The sequence below is a fragment of the Schistocerca serialis genome, chromosome 2 (genome assembly GCF_023864345.2).
Source record: "Schistocerca serialis cubense isolate TAMUIC-IGC-003099 chromosome 2, iqSchSeri2.2, whole genome shotgun sequence".
Classification (NCBI taxonomy): domain Eukaryota; kingdom Metazoa; phylum Arthropoda; class Insecta; order Orthoptera; family Acrididae; genus Schistocerca; species Schistocerca serialis.
The window spans coordinates 68184228-68210125 of record NC_064639.1 but is presented as its reverse complement, the minus strand read 5'-3'; the positions used below and the strand labels follow the sequence as shown (position 1 = coordinate 68210125).

Sequence of the window (25898 nt, the reverse complement as noted above, 5' to 3'; positions counted from 1 at the left end):
TTCTGATAGGCGGGGCAGTCTGGGGACCTAGGCGAGTGGACGCCAGGACAATTAGGGCACCGAGGTGGTGGGGTGCAAGTATGTTCCTCACGAAGAGGATGTCCACAGTCGCCACAAAGGGGCTCAGCCTCACACCGGGACAACATGTGCCCAAAGCGCAAACACCTAAAACAGCGCATAGGAGGCGGGACGTAAGGTCGCACGTCGCACCGGTAGCACATCACCTTTACCTTCTCCGGGAGAACGTCCCCCTCGAAGGCGAGGATAAAGGCCCCGGTGTCGATGCGACGGTCTTTGGGGCCGCGCTGGACTCGCCGGACGAAATGCACGCCTCGGCGCTCCAGGTTGGCCCTGAGCTCCTCATCAGATTGTAGCAGGAGGTCACGATGAAAAATAACCCCCTGCGTCCTATTTAGTGCCAGATGTGGGACAATGGAGACTGGGATGTCCCCTAGGCGGTCGCACGCCTGGAGTGCCGCCGATTGTGTGGCAGAGGTGGTCTTGATAAGAACGGACCCTGATCGCATCTTGCTGAGAGCCTCGATTTCCCCGAAGACGTCCTCAATGTGCTGAACAAAGAACATGGGCTTGGAGGTGGCGAACGTCCCCCCATCTGTTCGAGAACAGACCAAATAGCGGGGGAAGTACTTCGCCCCAAGCCGGCGGGCCTGTCCCTCCTCCCATGGAGTGGCCAAGGGGGAAAGGGCAGGAGAACCAGAACTAGAACTAGAAACGGTACCTTTTCTTTTGGAAGACTTGGCCGCAGAGCGACCTGATACGTGTTGACGTTTCATGTGCGAAACGTCCGACCCGATACCACCCACTCCGACCAGGGGCTCTCCCCACGGGCGCCACCTAGCCGCAGCAAGGGCCACCTGGCAGGATGACCATTGCCGGGAGTCCCGATGCCCCAAGGAGACGGGCACCTACTCCTTGGCCGACGTGGGGAGGTGCAGCTCAGGTATCGGCAGTACGATCCCTGTGTTGTCAGGGGGCTACAACCTAGAGGGTACATGACGACCCCACCAGAACGGGCTGGCTACCGTGCTGGATTTCTGGTGCCATGGAAAGTCCATCATGATCGCTGGTGCAGATGGAGATGCACTATGGGCGTAACTTGGACAACCCATCAGGCGTTTAGGCCCAATTTGAGGAATAATGGGTATGGTGACAACGCCGGTGCAATGCTGAGTGCCAAGGTCTTAGTGCACTGAGGACCAGTGGTACACCATGTAAGGTGTCCTTCCCCAAAAGGCTCGTACTTCTGTAGAATTTTGGAAAATGGAGGTCAAACCCCAAGGGGGACCATCACATTAAGGCCAAAACATTTGAGACTCCTTCTAGTCGCCTCTTACGACAGGCAGGAATACCGCGGGCCTATTCTTACCCCCGAAAACCCGCAGGGGGGTTGGAAGAGGGAGTCCCAGTTGGGAATATTCAGGAGAGTATTTTTCAATTTAGTCGTTTGCCTTACCGTTGAGAGAGACCTCCTGATCACCTTGGTGAGAACGGCTGGATGTGGACCATTTTGAATTTAGTCCTAATAAGTACTTTGCACGCAAAAATATAAAATCGTAGTTTATGTGCTGTGTAATTGTTTGTCACTGACTCCATTCCGTGCATACACAGTCTCGACACTTGACGTGTACCTGAGTAGCTACCGGTCGCCGATATATGTCCAAAAATGGTTCAAATGGTTCTGAGCACTATGGGACTTAACTACTGTGGTCATCAGTCCCCTAGAACTTAGAACTACTTAAACCTAACTAACCTAAGGACATCACACACATCCATGCCCGAGGCAGGATTCGAACCTGCGACCGTAGCAGTCGTGCGGTTCCGGACTGCGCGCCTAGAACCGCTAGACCACCGCGGCCGGCTGATATATGTCCAGTAGATGTAAGTGTGAGATATGGGACTGTCTGGTACTGATTACTGCGTCACACATGAAGAGCATCTATGAACTCACAGGTTACAGAAACACAGCATACAACACAATAAGTAAGTTAGTGGTAGCACGAGTGGGAAGAACCTCCAAAGGAAAGGAAGAGACGAGGTTGGTCTTTAACGGCCTGTCGACTTCGGGATCGTTATAGATGGATCACACAAGCCTTGGTTCCTATCCTGCGTGATTTTCATCCATATCCTTCCTTAATCATTTTCGCATTTGCCTTGAGCGACGTAGGGAAATCGTGGGAAACCTAAATCAGGATGGCCGTACGTGGTTTACTGTCATCCTCCGGAATGTGAGTCCAGTGTGCCAACCACTGCAGCATCTCTTGTGGTAACTTACCAGTGCTATAAGAGTTCATCACATATTACGTCATATCAATAAAGGATTAAAACTGAAACACTTTAACCAAAGTCAGAGCACGGTGGTCCTACTTCTCGTTTATGATCGTGGTCGCTACCAGCAGTGGAATGGTGTACTGATCTTTATACATAAAGGCAGCGTCTTGGGCGACTGACTCGTCACCCCCCAGCCCAAACTGCTAAGGACAGAAACTTGCAATTTGGAGGAATGATGATCGTACTGAAAAAAATCAAAGTTCGCAATGGTGCTCAAAGGGATCACCCAGAACAAGGAAGTTCACATGTCAAAGTCAAAAGTGAAATACATGCTTGTGTGCCTCTTTGATTCGAAGGGAATTGTTCATAAAGAGTGGGTGCCTCCTGGAGAGACAGTTAACCAGCATTACTACAAAGAAATTTTAGAAGGACTTCGTAAAAGCATTCATGTCCGTGCCAACACAGCTGATAATTGGTTTCTGCATCTCGATAATGCGCCATGCGATACTGCTGTGTCAATACAGCAATTTTTAACCTCAAAATAAATTTCAGTACGACCACAGCCACCTTATTCACCAGATATCGCTCCGTGCGACTTTTTCGTATTTCCAAGAGTCAAAACGGCGGTCAAGGAACACCATTTTCAAACACAGGATATCGAAAAGTTGTGACGAGTCTTGGAGGATATTACAGAAGATGAGTTCCAGAAATGTTACTATCGATGGCAGAAGCGCTGGAAAAAGTGTGGGTAATCAGAAGGGAACTACTTTGAAGGAGACAACACTAAACTTCACTAGAACGGTAAGCAACATTTTTTTTTCACATTAGTCTCATTGTCGCACCTCATATGGGCAACAATCTGCATATCCAAGCAGATGCTTCCTCTCAAGAAGCCGCTACGTTTGCCATCAGGTGCCAAAGGGGTGTGTCAACCCTCAGTACCATGTGCGAAATAATAAAACTAATGAACATTGTCTGTACATTTTTACTATTGCACATACAATATTAATATCTGCAGGTCTTAAAGGCATTTCATGATATACAGGGTGGAAATTTTTGAACTATACGAAATAAAAATCGTAACATCTGAACAGTTTGCGTAAGGACATTCAAACTCCATTGTTGGTTGCAGGGCATGATGGAAATTACTTTTATTTAGCGGCAAAGCCCACTTTCATGTGGATGGTTAATCAATAAGCAAAATTGGGGCATCTGGGGAACAGAGATTCCACATTTCACAATCAAGAGGTCTCTGCACGCCACAGTCATCCATTGATGGTGACATGTCCAGTCATGGAATAAGTGGTGCAATATGCCTTGATGGCTTGGTGTCTGAAATGATAAAATCATCTTCCAGAACCTTAATTTGTCTCCTTAATTCAGAGTTACCCCGATTTCGACAAGTTGTGGTTCATAGAAGATGGAGCTAAAATCCATTGAAGCAGGAGAATAATGCCCTGGAGGCACACTTTCAGTATCCCATGGCTAGAAGGTGGTCCCAAGAGGCCATTGGCATTGGCCTCAATTGGCCGCCATTTTCTCCGGATCTGAACTCTTGCAACTTTTTTGTGATACTACATAGCAATAACACAAAAACCATTGCTGATCTGAAAACAGTCATTCAGGAGGCGCTCAACAACATTGATGTTCCGACACCTCAACGGGTCATGCATAATTTCGGTATTCATCTGTGTGACATCACCGTCAATGATGGTAGCCAATCAAACATGTTAACTTATTCTGAATATCTGCAGTGATGTTCATTCAACATTTAACATGTGTGCAAACTATAGTTTGTAACTAATGTGTTTTTATATAGTTCAATAATTGTCACCCTGTGTCTTCGGTGTGGATGCGATCTCTTCAGGGAATCGTGCTGAATGCTGCGAGGGATGAATATGGTGCATGGGAGGGCACTAAGTAAGTAGTGTGGAAGAAGTTGGGAATTTGGGTTGGACATGAAGTGTGTGCAAAAAGGAAAAGCAATTGAGGTAACCACGTGTGTAAAATAGAAAACCTGTGTTAGGCCTAGTTTAACCAATTCTCTTGTCGCCAGCAAATTATGTCACTGCCCTATGCAGCTGTGTAGGTAATTCTGTCATCCTGCACATTTTTCTAATAACCCATTATTATGTTACTATTTTGTTACAAAAGTTCTACATACTTCAACATATTGATCCACAGGCACAGATGGCAACAGCCGGAAACAATGTTGTCGGCCCAGTAGATGTTATCACAGGGCGGAAGGACGATGTTGTACTGGGCGTGGACATGTTTCAGGACTGTCATGTGAGTAGCAATGAAAACTCAAGGCCTGAGCCTTGTGCTCCTGTTATGTACACTACTGGATCAAAAATAGCTCCCTACTTTGTGGACATTATATGGGGCATGTTCGCCCCTCACCTTTATGATGGCTTAAACCACTCTAGGGACACTAAGTGAGAGCGCTATCTGTTGAGGAATGGAAACCTATTCTTTATCAAAAGCTGAAACCAAAGGAGGTATTGATGGACTTCACATCTGGAGTAAAGTCTAGTTTGTAACTCGTCCTTAAGGTGTTCCATTACATTCAGGTCACGACTCGGGGGCAGACGAATTCAATTCAGGTATTTCGCTGTCTGCAAACCATCGCCTTACTAAAGCTGCTTTATGACAGTAAAATCTGTTTTGACTGATTTGAAAAATATGTAAAAGTCTGCCAACCGGTTGCATAGGTTTTCTATATACCTTTACCAGGTTTCGTCACCTCTAAGGGTGACATCAGAAGGTAACATTTTTCAAATTTGTTTATACGATTGCTGCAAACATCAGCCATGTTCAAAGTTGTAGTATTCTTACCTGCCCATGTTGTGACATATTTCTCTACTGTATGCAATACACAGTGTTACCAGATTCATTTGTGTACTTCTATATTTGGTATTTTCTAAAGTGCATTGAGAGGACCATTCCCTCACAGTGAAAAACATGTGCATACCTTCAACATTTCCTCCTCGGTATTTAACTATTGGCACTAAATGGGCAAATGTCTGGGGAATCGTTACCCATCGCCACAACACAAAACACTTCTGTCGCACGGCCGAAACGTATGGCAGGACTGCTCACTGTGGATTATTATTTCCCAATCGTCCTCTGTCCATTCGTACCACTGTTTCTACAACCTATTGTTTGGCTTAGTGATGGCAGCAGAAACATGGTTTTGAGGAACTACTAAGCCATTACACACTTGTTTTTGACACTATGCACATTAAATGTGCTAGATGGACTTCTAAAGCTGAGAATGATTCCAATGGCTTTTTTAACGAGATTTCTTTTACAACAGCTCTCTGCAGTCCACTTCCTAAAAAATTTCTAGTGAACACAATTAACATTTTATAATGGTGTGATTCGTGAAAGTTTATGTTGAGTACTTATATATTTAAGAAATAATACTGGGATGTTTTATTGATTTTTAGTATCAGCAACTGAGTAAAAAATAAGCATACACGTACAGACTGTCAGGTGGATTATACTGCATATACCTTTTAAAAAGGATGAGGGTTGTTTAATACGCAACTTAAATGTGTACTGAAAATTACCAGAAGAGATAGGGAAACGTGCAGATGGGTTAGGGAGGAAACAGGAGTGGGCAGGAAATGTTGCGTGGAGAATGTGTGGGAGATGGGCCAAGAGTTCTTCGCTGAGTCCCTGTAGGAAGATGGGACAGAAAAATACACAGACCGCCTAGTCAGGGATGGAGGAGATGACGTCAAGACATGTGCCGCAGAGACAGAACCATGTAATTGGAGGATGGACTACCTGGAGGAGTCTGGAGGGTTTGTCCATCTTTGGTACTCTAATGGCTAAAGATGTCAGCAGAATAAAATGTTAAATCTGGAGAAGATGTGAATTGCAGAAGTGGACATTCCTCTATAACCCATCAATGAAGAAACAAGCGAAATAAAATTGAGAGTCTCACGAAATAAAATTAGAGTCTCTGTATAACTGCCCAAGGCTGACAACTTTGACACCTTGATTAATACCAGACTTGATAGATGTTCACAACATATTTTCTCATAATTTTAACGGTTTTATTCATATACATTGAAGGAGTGAGTGAAAATTTGCACGAAGGCCAGGAGTGAAACCTGGGTCTCCTGCTTAGAAGGCAGGTGCATTAGCCACTAAGCCACCTTGGCACAATTATTAACAATTGTGGTCTTTAAAGTAGACTGGGGTGGCAGTGAGAATTTGTGTAGGGGAGGGAGACATGCCAGGATAATCTGTGCAATTCGCCAGTTAGCATAAGTGGCTAATGCACCTTCCTCATAACTAGGAGAATTTGGTTAGATTCCAGGGCTTGGTACAAATTGTCCCTTGATGCTTTGGTCCATATACATACAGTACATGCAATTGATCACATTACAAGTAAATGGACCATGTGAGACATTTGTAATCTAAACAAATCTACACAAAAAGGTTTGTTAGTTCTATTGCTTTCCATTGCCTATTATTGGCAAAGATTTTCTCTTATTTGAGTTTTAAATAAATTATGCAGTCAGGTGACTACAGGGTTATAAACACAAAATCAAATAGGAGTAATGCAGTAGGTTTAATAATGAATGGGAAAATAGGAATGCGGGTAAGCTACTACAAACAGCATAGTGAAAGTATTATTATAGCCAAGATAGATACGAAGCCCACACCTATTACAGTAATACAAGTTTATATGCCAACTAGCTCTGCAGATGAAGAAATTGAAGAAACGTATCATGAAATAAAAGACATTATTCACATAGTGAAGGGAGATGAAAATTTAATAGTCATGGGTGACGAATTCGAGTGTAGGAAAAGGGAGAGAAGGAAACTTAGTAGGTGGATATGGATCGGGGCTAAGAAATGAAAGAGGAAGCCGCCTGGTAGAATTTTGCACAGAGCACAACTTAATCATAGCTAACACTCTGTTTAACAATCACGAAAGAAGGTTGTATACATGGAAGAATCCTGGAGATTCTAAAAGGTATCAGATAAGTTATATAATGGTAAGACAGAGATTTAGGAACCAGGTTTTAAATTGTAAGAAATTTCCAGGGGCAGATGTGGACTGACCACAATCTATTGGTTGTGACCTGTAGATTAAAACTGAAGAAACTGCAAAAAGTTGGGAATTTCAGGAGATGGGACCTGGATAAACAAAGAACCAGAGGTTGTACAGAGTTTCAGGGAGAGCATAAGGCAACCATTGACAGGAATGGGGGAAAGAAACAGTAGGAGAAGAAAGTGTAGCTTTGAGAGACGAAATAGTGAAGGCAGCAGAGGATCAAGTAGGTAAAAAAACGAGGGCTAGTAGAAATCCTTGGGTAACAAGAAATATTGAATTTAATGGATGGAAGGAGAAAATACAAAATGCAATAAATGAAGCGGGCAGAGATGAATACAAACGTCTCAAAAATGAGATCGACAGGAAGTGCAGAATGGCTAAGCAGGGATGGCTGGGGGACAAATTCAAGTATATAGAGGCTTATCTCACTAGAGGTTAGATAGATACTGCCTACAGGAAAATTAAAGAGACCTTTGGAGACGAGAGAACTACTTGTACGAATATCAAGAGCGCAGATAGAAACCCAGTTCTAAGCAAACAAGGGAAAGCAGGAATGTGGAAGAAGTATATAGAGGGTCTATACGAGGGCGATGTACTTGTGGACAATATTATGGAAATGGAAGAGTATGTAGATGAAGATGAAATGGGAGATACGAAACTGCGTGAAGGGTTTGACAAAGCACTGAAAGAACTGAGTCGAAACAAGGCCCCTGGAGTAGACAACATTCCATTGGAACTACTGACGGCGTTGGGAGAGCCAGTCCTGACAAAACTCTACCATCTGGTGAGCAAGATGTATGAAATAGGCGAAATAACCTCCAATCCCAAAGAAAGCAGTTGTTGACAAATGCGGAAATTACCGAACTATCAGTTTAATATGCCACAGCTGCAAAAAACTAACACTAATTCTTTACAGACGAATGGAAAAACTAGTAGAAGCCGACCTCGCGGAAGATTAGTATGGATTTCGTAGAAATACTGGAACACGTGAGGCAATACTGACCTTACGACTTATATTAGAAGAAACATTAAGGAAAGGGAAACCAACGTTTCTAGCATTTGTAGACTTAGAGAAAGCTTTTGACAATGTAGACTGGAATACTCTCTTTCCAATTCTAAAGGTGGCAGGGGTAAAATACAGGGAGGGAAAGGCTATTTACAATTCGTACAGAAACCAGATGGCAGTTGTAAGAGTCGAGGGGCATGAAAGTGAAGCAGTGGTTGGGAAGGGAGTAAGACAGGGTTGTAGCCTTTTGCTGATGTTATTCAATCTGTATATTGAGCAAACAGTGAAGGAAACAAAAGAAAAATTGGGAGTAGGTATTAAAATTGATGGAGAAGAAATAAGAACTTTGAGGTTCACCGATGACATTGTAATTCTGTCGGAGACAGCAATGGACTTGGAAGAGCAGTTGAACGGAATGGACAGTGTCTTGAGGAGTATATAAGATCAACATCAACAAAAGCAAAACGAGGATAATGAAATTTAGTAGTATTAAGTCGGGTGATGCTGAGGGAATTAGATTAGGAAATGGGACACTTAAAATAGTCAAGGAGTTTTGCTATTTGGGGAGCAAAATAACTGATGCTGGTCGAAGTAGAGAGGATATTAAAATGTAGACTTGCAATGGCAAGGAAAGCGTTTCTGAAGAAAAGAAATTTGTTTACATCGAGTATAGATTTACGTGTGAGGAAGTCGTTTCTGAAAGTATTTGTATGGAGTGTAGCCGTATATGGAAGTGAAACATGGACGATAAATAGTTTGGACAAGAAGAGAATAGCATTCGAAATGTGGTGCTACAGAAGAATGGTGAAGATTAGATGGGTAGATCACATAAATGATGAGGTATTGAATAGAATTGGGGAGAAGAGAAGTTTGTGGCACAACTTGACCAGAAGAAGGGATCAGTTGGTAGGACATGTTCGGAGGCATCAAGGGATCACCAGATTAGTATTGGAGGGCAGCGTGGAGGGTATAAATCGTAGAGGGAGGCCAAGAGACGCATACACTAAGCAGATTCAGAAGGATGTAGGTTGCAGTAGGTACTGGGAGATGATGAACCTTGCACAGTATAGAGTAGCATGGAGAGCTGCATTAAACCAGTCTCAGGACGGAAGACAACAACAACATGCAGTCTGAATCTTGCGTGGGATGCTAAAATCTCAAATTTAATATATTCCCACTATTCAGTCTTATTGATATAACTCATTTGTTGAAACTACGCTAGTATTATATTCATATGCTACTGACAAATGTACTGAAGTATGTATGGTAACCTACTGAGTGAACATTGAAGGTCAAATATGCAAGTCCAATCTGCTCAAATGTTTTCCTATTCTCTACCCTAAATTTCTTTACCACAGTGTACAATGCAGCGATTCGAACAAACATTTTCGAAGGCAAATTAATCTATCTACAGTAGTTTAACGAAAGCTGACATATTGCAAGATACAAGGATAACCACAGTTAAATAATTTTTTATGCAAATAGATCACGAACGATCCTCAGGTGCAGGCCCTGTATACAAATAACTCCCACCTGGCACCCATTGACAGGAGCAACCTATTTTGTAACTACCTCAGTAAATATCGTTCATTTATTAAATTACTCCTCACACCAGGAGTTAAACTAAACAAAAATTTTATGGAATTATTACTCTTATTAAATAGGAAGAAATAATCATGATCTCTATACTCAGAAGAGACTTGAATTCTTAGTGGAAAAAATTAGTTGAAATATTTGCTATTTAATTATCTATTTTCTTTATGTTATATAATGACAGAATTGAACTTCTTTTAATAGGAGCTAAAATATGAAGAAATTAAGTTACACTAATGTTGACTCTCAGACAGAAGCAACTAGCTGGGTTTAATGTTAAGTCTTTTAGACATAACAGAGTCAACAGACTGCATTCACATCCAATGCAAATTAAAGTAGTACACAAAATATTAAACTTTAGCTGTCAGATTAACCCTAAGAAGACAGGCAACAAGGACAGACAATTTGTATTATTCACAATGCAATATACATGTCTGTTATACACATTCAGACTGATGCTCAACAGTGAAAACTAAGATAATTTTGAAAGTAAATGAATTTACGCAGGAAAACACTATTACGAGACTAATTTATGTATCTGACCCGGGCCCCTGGTATGGTCAGTCAGAGCTGACAGTACTTACTGCCGTGTACTAAAAAATGCGTTAAGAATACCTGACACCAGATTTAAATAGCTGACATAGTTCTAAAAAAGGAAAATTATGTTATTGATACATGCAGTATTTTTTAACAAATCACTTAGCAGCACACACCATGGCACAGTGGTCTCATAATTTTGTTAATTGACAAGACGCATGCATGAGCTATATATGAAGCTTTGTGAAACATGACAGTTCTTTAATTCTCAAGTTTATGTCAGTAAACAAAGCTCTAATCTGGAGCATTACATTTGTACTACTAGTGCCAGATTTTTCATGGGAATGACAGGCAGGAGTAAACACAAGCACTCTCAACATTAAACAGACATGATGAGCTTGCTCTTTGCTGTCAGTAGGGAAGTCTAGCTAAAATAATGTGTATTATATTGCTATCACAATTCTGATGCAGATTGGAAAAATTCCTGTTCGCACACTGCAGGATCCACATTTGTCACACCACTGAGGTTTCCTCAGCACAAGTGCACAATGCAGGCACAACGCCAGGAGCTGCAACTCTTATCGCACGCTATCTGCCTGTCCTCACTGTAGATTTGACACTAGCATCTCATTCCCACCTCATGTGGTACTACTTGAAAATTGCTTGAGTTGGAGCCCATACAGGCCTGGGGTGCCACACACAACCTCTAAGAGATAACAGTGGCAAATAGAGCAGAATCGATATGGACACGTCACATCACATTAGAAAATGTTAGAAAAAGTAGTTTTGAATCTGTGTTACTAAACCTGTAGCCTACCTACTGTGTAAATGTGACTGTAATAACGCAGTCTTTAAACTTCCAAATATTGTTTGCTTATACAAAGTTGTGAAAAATCATGAATGGTTCTGTTTAAATGAGGTAGTACTAACTGCAACATTGAAGCTACGACCATTATGCATGGATAGTAGACACCCAACAACAGTGGAAGGTGGACATTGTCTTTGTTGTACAAATACCATGGACATCGAAGTAGTAATGACTAATTCGCAGGGGATCTGAAAGATTCTCGTATGTGAATTTCACATTTCGTGGCAAAATTTGCCTCTATATTTGCATGTAAATCGTTACTGTTATTTTGTAGTGAAATCTATTCAGATGAACAGAACTGTTTTATTAGTGATTGTTAGAAACATCTTTATTTCTTGGGCATAAATATCAAAGTAGTAACCAACTGCAGGTTACTGTTATTGCACTTCATATGCCAAAGCTTGATTTAGAAAGATACTATGTGCAATAGTTATCTCCAAATCAAAAAAGCAGCAAATCAACCACGTATCTAACTCCATGCTCTGTTGCTGTGACAGTTCTGCGCAGTTCATTTGCCTTCTATCTTGTACAGACCAGTAATTTGATGGGGGACTCTGCTAAGCGGCATCTCAAAAATGCAGAAGTGTGTCTGTTAGCCAATGTTGAAATACTGGACAATATAATACGGCTGTTAATAGGTTACAAGTGTTCTGAATTTTACTTGCATCAAACATGTAGAGGATGGGCCTGAACTAACTCACTTATAACAATGACAACCTCAGGAAACAATTGAGTAACAGTCACTACTTAATGATATGGGTCATGTGTTGCCTGTCATTTTGTTCTTTCAAAATAAGTTTAGAGTCTCATCCCCGTCAATCATAGTTCAGTAACATTACGAAGTCCACCCAAAGGCATCAGGGGTCCCTACGACTGTGTGCGTGTGCGTGCCAGTTGTGTTTCCACAGAAACACAAAACACTGTTATAGGATGGCTATCCTGTGAGAGGGAGGTGTAGTTCGCTTCCCCACACCACTTCTCTTCCCTCTAGTGGTCATAACTATAATTTATGCTCATGTTAATAGTGACCACCGACCTGAAAACATAACCTGTTGACATTTCAAACACACCAAACATCTTCGCCTAACATGTGGATAGCTATTTGTGGTCCTACTGCTACACAAAGTACGTTGTCAGTTCCTTATGTGGCATTGTATGGATCCCATGGCTATGAATGCTCTTGGAAGTTGCGAATTTAAGAATCTGGAGAATGTTTATTTCCAAGGAGTAATGACACTGAGAAACACGAAAATAGTTACTAAGTTACTGACATATCTCACACTATGAATTTCTTGAAGTAGTTTTCCGAGCTCTTGGTAGCTACCTAAATTTCTCCAACATGTTGTATATGATACTTGTAGGGAATTTAATCACCTTAAAAATTGATGGCATACTTTTACCTAGAACACACTAAAAGAGAGTTATTGTGGAAAAACTCTCAAGTGCCATTTCTTGGTGGGGTTTTCAAGATTGTGGATACACACGAGGAAAGAAGTTCTATAACTTATGTTTGACGTATTATCCCTCTTGTGAAAAAATCTACCTGAAAGTTAAAAGCTATTCCATATTTTGCAACCAATATCATTTCTCAGAGCTCTCTGCTAGGCTATAAAACCATTAAAAACCACGCAAGTGATTCAGTCTGGTAACCACATCATGGCCATGTGCATCAAAAACCATCACTAGCACCAGTGTGGCAGAGTCATTGCCACAGGCAAATGTGCAGCTAAGATGAAGTGAGGAGTTGCACCACCTAATTATGGGGTGAAGTAGTTGGATTCTTCTTGTAATTGAGGCGGAATCACTAAAAGAATGAAATAATGGGAACAATGGCTATGACAGTTCTCTCTAGGAAAAAGAAGGGGCAATAAATGTTTTCACTTGACATTGTGCAGAAAATTGAAATTTTATAAATCTAGTGCGTTTGGTGGATAAATGGGGATTTGGTGTTCCCAAAAAGTGTGTCTTATGCAGATTGACTCCATTGTCAGAGTGAAACATTGCTTCATAAAAAAAAAGAAAAATATCTTTGTGTCATTGTCTGTGCTTGCCAACATCTCAGTGCGGAAGTCATTGTGTAGCATAATCTCACAGCATTAGTACCTGGACCAGCTGCAATCTAAGATTTTAAGTGTGAACATTTACACAGCATTTTGGAAACTGCTGTGCATGAAATGTATCCAAACTTGCTAGACGTGTCAATTTCTGTGTACTTCACTATACAGCTCAAATGTGATTCACATTTTCCTCTGGCATGGAAGACTTACTTCAAAATTATCATTACAAGGAGTGTTGCTCTCAGTGAAAGTGTGTGTGAAATTCTTAATGGTGGTTACTGACTCCCTTTTTTGCTAACTGCAGGACTACGAGTTCCTCTGTTGTGGTGTAGTCGCCAATTTCTACACTCCAACTCTGTTGACATTAGCCCACGACAAGACAAATTTTTTAAAGTACAGAATTGTTAATTGTTCTCAAGAAAATAACAGCCCCATCTCTTAAGTAATGGGAGAACTGACAGCTGGCGCGAATGAGAGGTGCTTCCCCTCCAGGAGGATAGGTAGCTAGAAGCTCCTACTTGATGCAACTGTCTCCTTTCTCCAGAAAACCATTTCTAAATAAATATGAGCTTAAGAATACTGGTCACACAGTGTGGGGTCCCATCACTAACTTAGCTTTTCCATCTGCAGTGCTGCATAGACCTCGGTAAAAACGTGCTGAGTTTCCACAATGGCAGAGAGACACCCTTTCTACCACCATGTGATGAAGTGTCCATGCCCAGGGAGGCCTTTGCTGCTGTGCCGGGCCAGAAGCCAGAGGGCCCTGAGTCTATGCGCGTCGCCCAGGGCTCACATGCTGGTGCGGCACCACCCCTTGGCGAGTTCAATACTGCTCTGCCCCGTATTGTATCTTCCTGGCTTTGTATTCATAGAGGCAGTGCAGCTGGCATGAGGTTAAGTGAGTTTGCTAGTTATTTGTCTTTTCTGTGAAACTTAATTTTCTAAGATTTCAAAATCTTGCTGACGATGACAGTTGTCTTAAGCTATCTTCACTTCCATACAATAATTTGAATTTTGTTCTATCTGGTATGTATTCCAGGTGTCTCCCAGGAGCTGTCTTCCATGTTTCAGCAGAAGAGGTTATCCAAAAGAAATAAAAATTGAAAAGCTACAAGTCTTCAGAGAGCCCTGATATTTATGGCGTGTCCTGCACTATGTTAAAAACTATAATCAGTCAAACTGCACAGCCATTAACAGTGGTAATAAATAAACCCCTCCATGCAGGGGAATTTCCAGACTTCCTGAAAGTAGCACGCACAGTGCCTGTTAAAAAAAAAGACAGTCCACATGAAGTGTCAAGCTACAGGCCCATTCTGTGTTTGTGCCCACTTCTTATTCATGCATGTTGTTCAACAGTGAATGGTTTTAGTATTGAGAGTAGTTGGTGGAATTGTTTTCCTGCATCCTCGTGTATCATGTTTGGAATGTGGAGTTATTTTAATGCTGTCTGCGTACTGGATTTGTGAGAGGGAGTGGGGCAGTTGCAAACAGAGCAGTTCGGTTGGTTTTTTTTTTTGTGGTTTTAGGGCGCACAACTTCAATGGTCATTAGCGCCCTGACTACTCTAAGAATGCACCGCGAGGCACAAGTTGACCACAACAACTAAAAGGGAAAACACGATAAAAGACAGACTGACAGGCATAGGATTAAAAAACAGCATCATCAAATGTCCTTAGCGAGGTTTGTCAAATTGATAAAACGAAGAACACGAGCAGCTGCTCGTGGGTCATCCGCTAAAATGGCATCGAAAGTATTTGGCAGGTTAAGATCGAGGCGCAGTGTGTTAAGATCTGGACAGGACATTAAAATGTGTCTAACCGTCAGCAAGTGCCCACATGGGCAGAACGGCGCCGGCGCAGCCGTCAGCTGATGGCGATGGCTGACCCGGCAGTGTCCAATTCTTAACCGGGCTAAAACGACCTCTTGCCGCCGAGAAGGGCGTGAGGAGGACGTCCAAGCCACGGGAAGAGGTTTGAAGGCCCGAAGCTTGTTGTCGGTAAGTGCAGCCCAATCGGCATGCCACAGAGATAAGATGCGCCGACAAATCACCCTGCTAAAATCGGACGTAGGGACGCAACAAGAAGCTGTCCGAGGCTGGAGGACCGCAGCCTTGGCCGCGGCATCTGCAGCTTCGTTCCCAGGGATACCGACATGGCCAGGAACCCACATAAAGCTAACTGGAGAACCGACGTCCACCAGCTGCTGAAGAGAGCGTTGGATCCGGTGTACGAAAGGGTGAACCGGGTATGGATCACTGAGGCTCTGGATGGCGCTCAGGGAATCTGAGCAGATGACATAAGCAGAATGTCGGTGGCGGCAGATGTAAAGAACAGCCTGGTAGAGGGCAAAGAGCTCAGCTGTGAAGACCGAACAATGGCCATGGAGCCGGTATTTGAAACTCTGTGCCTCGACAATAAAGGAACACCCGACCCCGTCATTGGTCTTAGAGCCATCTGTATAAATGAAAGTCATGTCGATGAACTTCGAACGAAGTTCCAAAAAACGGGAGTGGTAGACCGAACCGGGGGTGACCTCTTTTGGGAGCGAGCTGAGGTCAAGGTGAACGCGGACCTGAGCCTGGAGCCAAGGTGGCGTGCGGCTCTCGCCCACTCGAAAGGTTGCAGGGAGTGAAAAATTAAGGTGTTGAAGGAGGCGACGGAAGCGAACTCCAGGGGGTAGCAGGGCAGAGACATACAACCCGTATTGACGGTCAAGAGAGTCGTCAAAAAAGGAACGATAAGACGGATGGTCGGGCATTGACAGTAGCCGACAGGCATACCGACAAAGCAGTATATCGCGCCGGTAGGTGAGTGGCAATTCGCCAGCGTCAGCATGAAGACTCTCTACGGGACTGGTATAAAATGCTCCGATCGCAAGTCGTAAACCCCGATGTTGTATGGAGTTGAGGCGGCGTAAGATGGATGGCCGTGCAGAGGAGTATACGAAGCTCCCATAATCCAGCTTGGAGCGGACGATCGACCGATATAGACGAAGTAGGACGGTTCGATCCGCTCCCCACGACAGACCACTGAGAACACGGAGGACATTTAAAGAACGGGTACAACGGGCGGCCAAATATGACACATGTGGAGACCAGCTAAGTTTCCTGTCAAATGTAAGGCCTAAAAATTTGGTTGTCTCCACGATTGGGAGAGCAACGGGACCGAGTCGTAAGGACGGTGGGAGAAACTCTTTGTAGCGCCAGAAGTTAATACAGACCGTCTTCTCGGCAGAAAAACGGAAGCCATTGGCGACACTCCAGGAGTAAAGACGGTCAAGAGAACGCTGAAGACAGCGCTCCAGGACACGTGTACACTGCGCGCTGCAATAGATGGTAAAATCGTCCACGAAAAGGGAGCCTGATACATCAGCTGGCAGGCAATCCATTATTGGATTGATCGCGATGGCGAAGAGAGCGACGCTCAAAACTGAGCCCTGTGGCACCCCATTCTCCTGGCGAAAGGTGTCGGACTGGACAGAACCCACACGTACCCTGAACTGTCGATCCATTAAAAAGGAACGAATAAAAAGAGGGAGGTGACCGCGAAGGCCCCATGTATGCATGGTGCGGAGAATGCCCGCCTTCCAACAGGTGTCGTAAGCCTTCTCCAAATCAAAGAACACAGCCGCGGTCGGGCGCTTCCGCAAGAAGTTATTCATAATGAAGGTCGACAGTGTAACCAGATGGTCAACAGCAGAGCGGCGCCTACGAAATCCACATTGTACATTGGTAAGTAGGCGTCGAGACCCGAGCAGCCAAACTAATCGAGAGTTAACCATTCGCTCCATCACTTTACAGACACAGCTGGTAAGCGAGATAGGTCGATAACTGGAAGGCAAGTGCTTGTCCTTCCCCGGCTTAGGAATCGGGACAACAATAGACTCGCGCCAGCATGCGGGAACATGTCCCTCAATCCAGATGCGATTGTACGTACGAAGAAGAAAACCTTTACCCGCAGGAGAAAGGTTCTTCAGCATCTGAATATGAATCGAATCTGGCTCTGGAGCAGAGGACCGTGATCGGCCAAGTGCGTTTTCGAGTTCCCGCATGGTGAATGGGGCATTACAACTTTCACAATTCGAGGAGCGGAAGTTAGGTGGCCTAGCCTCCTCTGCCTGTTTGCGGGGGAGGAAGGCAGGGTGGTAATGAGCGGAGCTCGAAACCTCTGCGAAAAAGCGGCCGAAGGCATTGGAGACAGCCTCAGGGGCCACAAGGACGTCATTCGCGACCTTCAAGCCAGAAACTGGTGAGTGGACCTTAGTGCCAGATAGCCGGCGCAGGCTACCCCAGACAACAGAAGAAGGAGTAAAACTGTTGAAGGTGCTTGTGAAAGCAGCCCAGCTGGCTTTCTTGCCTTCTTTGATAATACGACGACACTGAGCACGTAATCGTTTATAATTGATACAATTCGCCACTGTAGGGTGGCGTTTAAATGTGCGTAAAGCACGTCGACGAGCACGTACAGCGTCTCTACATGCTGCGGTCCACCAGGGGACCGGTGCGCGACGTGGAGAAGGAGGGTGAGGGATGGAATATTCAGCAGCAGCGAGAATGACTTCCGTGAGGTGTGCGACCTGACGATCGCAGCTTGTAAAGGTTTGATCCTGAAAGGTCGCCCAGGAAGAGAAGAGCCCCCAGTCTGCTTTGGAGATGGCCCAACTAGATGAGCACGGAGAGGGGTATGCTGCAGGAGATGGATAACACACGGGAAGTGGTCGCTCGAATATGTATCAGAAAGTGCATACCACTCAAACCGGCGTGCAAGTTGGGGAGTACATATAGAGAGGTCTAAATGGGAATAGGTGTGAGATGTGTCCGAAAGAAAAGTAGGGGCGCCAGTATTGAGGCAGACAAGATCGAGCTGGTTGAAAAGGTCTGCTAACAAGGAGCCCCTCGGGCAGGATGCTGGAGAGCCCTAAAGGGGATGGTGGGCATTGAAGTCTCCAGTTAACAAAAATGGTGCAGGTAGCTGAGCAATAAGTTGCATCACGTCTGCCCTCGTAACGGCAGATGATTTAGTGTAAACGGTACAAAAGGAAAACGTAAAAGTGGGGAGAGTAATGCGGATGGCAACTGCCTGCAGGCCGGTGTGCAACGTGATGGGATCATAGTAAATATCATCCCGGACCAGCAACATTACACCTCTGTGCGTCTTGACCTACCTCCTGTGGTAGGTATCCCAGCTCATGGAGGGGTTGTGTGCCAAGGCAATTTGATCGCATGGGCGTAGCTTCGTTTCCTGGAGGGCTACGACGAGCGGACGGTGCAAGCGGAGCAGCAACTTCAAGTCCTCTCGGTTGGATTGAATGCTGCGAATATTCCAGTGAATAAGTGCCATCGTAAGAAAAGGAAGATGAGAGAAGTGGTCACCTCGAAGGCCGCTTAGGGCCTGGCTTCGAGCGAGCACTGCCGCCGCTATCAGTAGGCGTACAGTCATCGTCCATTGGGTCTATAGGGTCATCGGCCATCTCGGGAGGATGGCCGGGAGGGGGAGCTTCCTCCGCCAGTGAACGGCCAGATGTACGGCTACCAGCGGTGCGGCCAGGCGAAACGGACGACGGCCTGGGGCGGCAACCGCTGGGTGGCGCAGGAGAAATGCGCCGTGGCGGAGAAGGAGAACTGTGCCTCCTATGCGCCTTTTTGGAAGGACGTGTAGTGGAAGTACCGGTCGAAGGCTGGGAGGTCGAGGTACGGAGGAAGTCTGCACGAGATGGTTCCTTCTTGAAGGCCCGTGCATCTGACTTAGATGTCTTCGTCTTAGCAGAAGCTGAGGAAGGTGCTCGTGTCTGTGGGGTGATGGGAGGAAGAGGAGACGTCGACCGCGCGATCTTAGCACTGGCCGAACGGACGACCGTGGTGCTGAAGGTCAGATCGCATGTCTGGGTTGCTACCTCCCGGGTAGTCCGAGGAGAGGCGAGGACAGTACTGTATTTCCCCGCTGGGAGCAGCGTGGGCTTCCTACTAGCCAATAGCTTGCGAGCAGCCGAGGTGGACACTTTCTCTTTGACCCGAATTTCTTGGATACAGCGTTCTTCCTTATAGACAGGACAGTCGCGGGAGGAGGCGGCATGGTCACCCTGACAGTTCACACAACGAGGAGACGGAGGTGGACAGTCACCCTCATGGGCATCCCTGCCACAAGTGACACATTTAGCCGCATTGGAACAAGACTGTCGAGTGTGATTGAAACGCGGACACTGGTAGCAGCGCGTAGGTGTCGGGACATAGGGGCGAACAGAAATAACCTCGTAGCCCGCCTTGATGCGCGATGGCAGCTTAACACTATCGAAGGTCAAGAAAAGTGTCCGGGTCGGTACAAGGTCATTGTTGACCTTTTTCATGACCCTATGGACAGCCGTCACGCCCTGCTCAGCGAGGAATGATTGAAGCTCCTTGTCAGTCAAGCCGTCGAGGAAGCTAGTATAGACTACACCTCGAGACGAATTCAAAGTTCGGTGGGCCTCCACCCGGACAGGGAACGTGTACAAGAGGGTGGCCCGAAGCAGTTTTTGTGCCTGAAAGGCACTCTCAGTTTCTAGTAATAAGGTGCCGTTACGCAACCTGGTACAAGATTTGACAGATCCGGCTATGGCATCTACGCCCTTCTGAATAACGAAAGGGTTGACAGAGGAAAAATCCTTTCCGTCCTCAGATCGAGAAACTACGAGGAACTGTGGGGCAGGCGGTAGTACTTTTGTCACTGTTGGCTGGTCACGTTTCCGTTTTTGGGTCGAAGTCGAGAGAGATGGAGTAGAATCCATTGCGGAGGAATCCCCCATGATTGCCAGCGTCTCCGATGGCGCGCTCCTTCCTTGTGGGGACCCTCTCAGAGGGCACTCCCGCCTTAGGTGAATGTTTACACCTCAGGTCACACCTCCCGAGAAACAGACGGAGGGACCAATCGGCATTGTCAGAAGGTATCAGCTCAGGCAATCACCCCTCCCCGGGCCTGGCCTTTACCAGGGGGTACGCGCGTGCCTTACATGTCTACCCAGGGCGGAGACTTAGGCGTTACCCCGTCACCGGCTACGCGTGCGAACGCGTGGGTCGGCCTTCAGGCACGCACAGGGAGGAAGGAAGAAGAGGAAAAAGAAGAGAGAGAGGGAGAAAGAGGACAGACTGTCTCAAACGCCGAGGCGGAGACCAGAGAAGGCAATGAGAAGAAGGCAAGGAGAAAAAGGCAAGGAGAAAAAGGCAAGGAGAAAAAGGCAAGGAGAAAAAGGCAAGGAGAAAAAGGCAAGGAGAAAAAGGCAAGGAGAAAAAGGCAAGGAGAAAAAGGCAAGGAGAAAAAGGCAAGGAGAAAAAGGCAAGGAGAAAAAGGCAAGGAGAAAAAGGCAAGGAGAAAAAGGCAAGGAGAAAAAGGCAAGGAGAAAAAGGCAAGGAGAAAAAGGCAAGGAGAAAAAGGCAAGGAGAAAAAGGCAAGGAGAAAAAGGCAAGGAGAAAAAGGCAAGGAGAAAAAGGCAAGGAGAAAAAGGCAAGGAGAAAAAGGCAAGGAGAAAAAGGCAAGGAGAAAAAGGCAAGGAGAAAAAGGCAAGGAGAAAAAGGCAAGGAGAAAAAGGCAAGGAGAAAAAGGCAAGGAGAAAAAGGCAAGGAGAAAAAGGCAAGGAGAAAAAGGCAAGGAGAAAAAGGCAAGGAGAAAAAGGCAAGGAGAAAAAGGCAAGGAGAAAAAGGCAAGGAGAAAAAGGCAAGGAGAAAAAGGCAAGGAGAAAAAGGCAAGGAGAAAAAGGCAAGGAGAAAAAGGCAAGGAGAAAAAGGCAAGGAGAAAAAGGCAAGGAGAAAAAGGCAAGGAGAAAAAGGCAAGGAGAAAAAGGCAAGGAGAAAAAGGCAAGGAGAAAAAGGCAAGGAGAAAAAGGCAAGGAGAAAAAGGCAAGGAGAAAAAGGCAAGGAGAAAAAGGCAAGGAGAAAAAGGCAAGGAGAAAAAGGCAAGGAGAAAAAGGCAAGGAGAAAAAGGCAAGGAGAAAAAGGCAAGGAGAAAAAGGCAAGGAGAAAAAGGCAAGGAGAAAAAGGCAAGGAGAAAAAGGCAAGGAGAAAAAGGCAAGGAGAAAAAGGCAAGGAGAAAAAGGCAAGGAGAAAAAGGCAAGGAGAAAAAGGCAAGGAGAAAAAGGCAAGGAGAAAAAGGCAAGGAGAAAAAGGCAAGGAGAAAAAGGCAAGGAGAAAAAGGCAAGGAGAAAAAGGCAAGGAGAAAAAGGCAAGGAGAAAAAGGCAAGGAGAAAAAGGCAAGGAGAAAAAGGCAAGGAGAAAAAGGCAAGGAGAAAAAGGCAAGGAGAAAAAGGCAAGGAGAAAAAGGCAAGGAGAAAAAGGCAAGGAGAAAAAGGCAAGGAGAAAAAGGCAAGGAGAAAAAGGCAAGGAGAAAAAGGCAAGGAGAAAAAGGCAAGGAGAAAAAGGCAAGGAGAAAAAGGCAAGGAGAAAAAGGCAAGGAGAAAAAGGCAAGGAGAAAAAGGCAAGGAGAAAAAGGCAAGGAGAAAAAGGCAAGGAGAAAAAGGCAAGGAGAAAAAGGCAAGGAGAAAAAGGCAAGGAGAAAAAGGCAAGGAGAAAAAGGCAAGGAGAAAAAGGCAAGGAGAAAAAGGCAAGGAGAAAAAGGCAAGGAGAAAAAGGCAAGGAGAAAAAGGCAAGGAGAAAAAGGCAAGGAGAAAAAGGCAAGGAGAAAAAGGCAAGGAGAAAAAGGCAAGGAGAAAAAGGCAAGGAGAAAAAGGCAAGGAGAAAAAGGCAAGGAGAAAAAGGCAAGGAGAAAAAGGCAAGGAGAAAAAGGCAAGGAGAAAAAGGCAAGGAGAAAAAGGCAAGGAGAAAAAGGCAAGGAGAAAAAGGCAAGGAGAAAAAGGCAAGGAGAAAAAGGCAAGGAGAAAAAGGCAAGGAGAAAAAGGCAAGGAGAAAAAGGCAAGGAGAAAAAGGCAAGGAGAAAAAGGCAAGGAGAAAAAGGCAAGGAGAAAAAGGCAAGGAGAAAAAGGCAAGGAGAAAAAGGCAAGGAGAAAAAGGCAAGGAGAAAAAGGCAAGGAGAAAAAGGCAAGGAGAAAAAGGCAAGGAGAAAAAGGCAAGGAGAAAAAGGCAAGGAGAAAAAGGCAAGGAGAAAAAGGCAAGGAGAAAAAGGCAAGGAGAAAAAGGCAAGGAGAAAAAGGCAAGGAGAAAAAGGCAAGGAGAAAAAGGCAAGGAGAAAAAGGCAAGGAGAAAAAGGCAAGGAGAAAAAGGCAAGGAGAAAAAGGCAAGGAGAAAAAGGCAAGGAGAAAAAGGCAAGGAGAAAAAGGCAAGGAGAAAAAGGCAAGGAGAAAAAGGCAAGGAGAAAAAGGCAAGGAGAAAAAGGCAAGGAGAAAAAGGCAAGGAGAAAAAGGCAAGGAGAAAAAGGCAAGGAGAAAAAGGCAAGGAGAAAAAGGCAAGGAGAAAAAGGCAAGGAGAAAAAGGCAAGGAGAAAAAGGCAAGGAGAAAAAGGCAAGGAGAAAAAGGCAAGGAGAAAAAGGCAAGGAGAAAAAGGCAAGGAGAAAAAGGCAAGGAGAAAAAGGCAAGGAGAAAAAGGCAAGGAGAAAAAGGCAAGGAGAAAAAGGCAAGGAGAAAAAGGCAAGGAGAAAAAGGCAAGGAGAAAAAGGCAAGGAGAAAAAGGCAAGGAGAAAAAGGCAAGGAGAAAAAGGCAAGGAGAAAAAGGCAAGGAGAAAAAGGCAAGGAGAAAAAGGCAAGGAGAAAAAGGCAAGGAGAAAAAGGCAAGGAGAAAAAGGCAAGGAGAAAAAGGCAAGGAGAAAAAGGCAAGGAGAAAAAGGCAAGGAGAAAAAGGCAAGGAGAAAAAGGCAAGGAGAAAAAGGCAAGGAGAAAAAGGCAAGGAGAAAAAGGCAAGGAGAAAAAGGCAAGGAGAAAAAGGCAAGGAGAAAAAGGCAAGGAGAAAAAGGCAAGGAGAAAAAGGCAAGGAGAAAAAGGCAAGGAGAAAAAGGCAAGGAGAAAAAGGCAAGGAGAAAAAGGCAAGGAGAAAAAGGCAAGGAGAAAAAGGCAAGGAGAAAAAGGCAAGGAGAAAAAGGCAAGGAGAAAAAGGCAAGGAGAAAAAGGCAAGGAGAAAAAGGCAAGGAGAAAAAGGCAAGGAGAAAAAGGCAAGGAGAAAAAGGCAAGGAGAAAAAGGCAAGGAGAAAAAGGCAAGGAGAAAAAGGCAAGGAGAAAAAGGCAAGGAGAAAAAGGCAAGGAGAAAAAGGCAAGGAGAAAAAGGCAAGGAGAAAAAGGCAAGGAGAAAAAGGCAAGGAGAAAAAGGCAAGGAGAAAAAGGCAAGGAGAAAAAGGCAAGGAGAAAAAGGCAAGGAGAAAAAGGCAAGGAGAAAAAGGCAAGGAGAAAAAGGCAAGGAGAAAAAGGCAAGGAGAAAAAGGCAAGGAGAAAAAGGCAAGGAGAAAAAGGCAAGGAGAAAAAGGCAAGGAGAAAAAGGCAAGGAGAAAAAGGCAAGGAGAAAAAGGCAAGGAGAAAAAGGCAAGGAGAAAAAGGCAAGGAGAAAAAGGCAAGGAGAAAAAGGCAAGGAGAAAAAGGCAAGGAGAAAAAGGCAAGGAGAAAAAGGCAAGGAGAAAAAGGCAAGGAGAAAAAGGCAAGGAGAAAAAGGCAAGGAGAAAAAGGCAAGGAGAAAAAGGCAAGGAGAAAAAGGCAAGGAGAAAAAGGCAAGGAGAAAAAGGCAAGGAGAAAAAGGCAAGGAGAAAAAGGCAAGGAGAAAAAGGCAAGGAGAAAAAGGCAAGGAGAAAAAGGCAAGGAGAAAAAGGCAAGGAGAAAAAGGCAAGGAGAAAAAGGCAAGGAGAAAAAGGCAAGGAGAAAAAGGCAAGGAGAAAAAGGCAAGGAGAAAAAGGCAAGGAGAAAAAGGCAAGGAGAAAAAGGCAAGGAGAAAAAGGCAAGGAGAAAAAGGCAAGGAGAAAAAGGCAAGGAGAAAAAGGCAAGGAGAAAAAGGCAAGGAGAAAAAGGCAAGGAGAAAAAGGCAAGGAGAAAAAGGCAAGGAGAAAAAGGCAAGGAGAAAAAGGCAAGGAGAAAAAGGCAAGGAGAAAAAGGCAAGGAGAAAAAGGCAAGGAGAAAAAGGCAAGGAGAAAAAGGCAAGGAGAAAAAGGCAAGGAGAAAAAGGCAAGGAGAAAAAGGCAAGGAGAAAAAGGCAAGGAGAAAAAGGCAAGGAGAAAAAGGCAAGGAGAAAAAGGCAAGGAGAAAAAGGCAAGGAGAAAAAGGCAAGGAGAAAAAGGCAAGGAGAAAAAGGCAAGGAGAAAAAGGCAAGGAGAAAAAGGCAAGGAGAAAAAGGCAAGGAGAAAAAGGCAAGGAGAAAAAGGCAAGGAGAAAAAGGCAAGGAGAAAAAGGCAAGGAGAAAAAGGCAAGGAGAAAAAGGCAAGGAGAAAAAGGCAAGGAGAAAAAGGCAAGGAGAAAAAGGCAAGGAGAAAAAGGCAAGGAGAAAAAGGCAAGGAGAAAAAGGCAAGGAGAAAAAGGCAAGGAGAAAAAGGCAAGGAGAAAAAGGCAAGGAGAAAAAGGCAAGGAGAAAAAGGCAAGGAGAAAAAGGCAAGGAGAAAAAGGCAAGGAGAAAAAGGCAAGGAGAAAAAGGCAAGGAGAAAAAGGCAAGGAGAAAAAGGCAAGGAGAAAAAGGCAAGGAGAAAAAGGCAAGGAGAAAAAGGCAAGGAGAAAAAGGCAAGGAGAAAAAGGCAAGGAGAAAAAGGCAAGGAGAAAAAGGCAAGGAGAAAAAGGCAAGGAGAAAAAGGCAAGGAGAAAAAGGCAAGGAGAAAAAGGCAAGGAGAAAAAGGCAAGGAGAAAAAGGCAAGGAGAAAAAGGCAAGGAGAAAAAGGCAAGGAGAAAAAGGCAAGGAGAAAAAGGCAAGGAGAAAAAGGCAAGGAGAAAAAGGCAAGGAGAAAAAGGCAAGGAGAAAAAGGCAAGGAGAAAAAGGCAAGGAGAAAAAGGCAAGGAGAAAAAGGCAAGGAGAAAAAGGCAAGGAGAAAAAGGCAAGGAGAAAAAGGCAAGGAGAAAAAGGCAAGGAGAAAAAGGCAAGGAGAAAAAGGCAAGGAGAAAAAGGCAAGGAGAAAAAGGCAAGGAGAAAAAGGCAAGGAGAAAAAGGCAAGGAGAAAAAGGCAAGGAGAAAAAGGCAAGGAGAAAAAGGCAAGGAGAAAAAGGCAAGGAGAAAAAGGCAAGGAGAAAAAGGCAAGGAGAAAAAGGCAAGGAGAAAAAGGCAAGGAGAAAAAGGCAAGGAGAAAAAGGCAAGGAGAAAAAGGCAAGGAGAAAAAGGCAAGGAGAAAAAGGCAAGGAGAAAAAGGCAAGGAGAAAAAGGCAAGGAGAAAAAGGCAAGGAGAAAAAGGCAATGAGAAGGCAAGGAGAAAAAGGCAATGAGAAGGCAAGGAGAAAAAGGCAATGAGAAGGCAAGGAGAAAAAGGCAATGAGAAGGCAACGAGAAGTCAAGGGAAAGAGTAAGGAAGACAGTGAGGTGGAGAAGAGCAAAGAAAGGAACCAACAAAAGGAAGGAAGAAACGAGAAGTGAAAACCAAAAAGACCACGATGATAGGTCG

At 44.6% G+C, this 25898-nt stretch overlaps 1 protein-coding gene across 1 annotated transcript; it reads left to right on the top strand.

Moving 5' to 3' along the window:
- The first annotated feature begins 14141 nt into the window (after window positions 1–14141).
- Window positions 14142–25747, top strand: LOC126455731 (axoneme-associated protein mst101(2)-like). Its single transcript, XM_050091500.1, has 2 exons — window positions 14142–14325; window positions 20631–25747. Exons 1-2 carry the CDS (start codon window positions 14142–14144, stop codon window positions 25745–25747), a joined length of 5301 nt encoding a protein of 1766 aa, XP_049947457.1.
- Window positions 25748–25898: the final 151 nt, after the last annotated feature.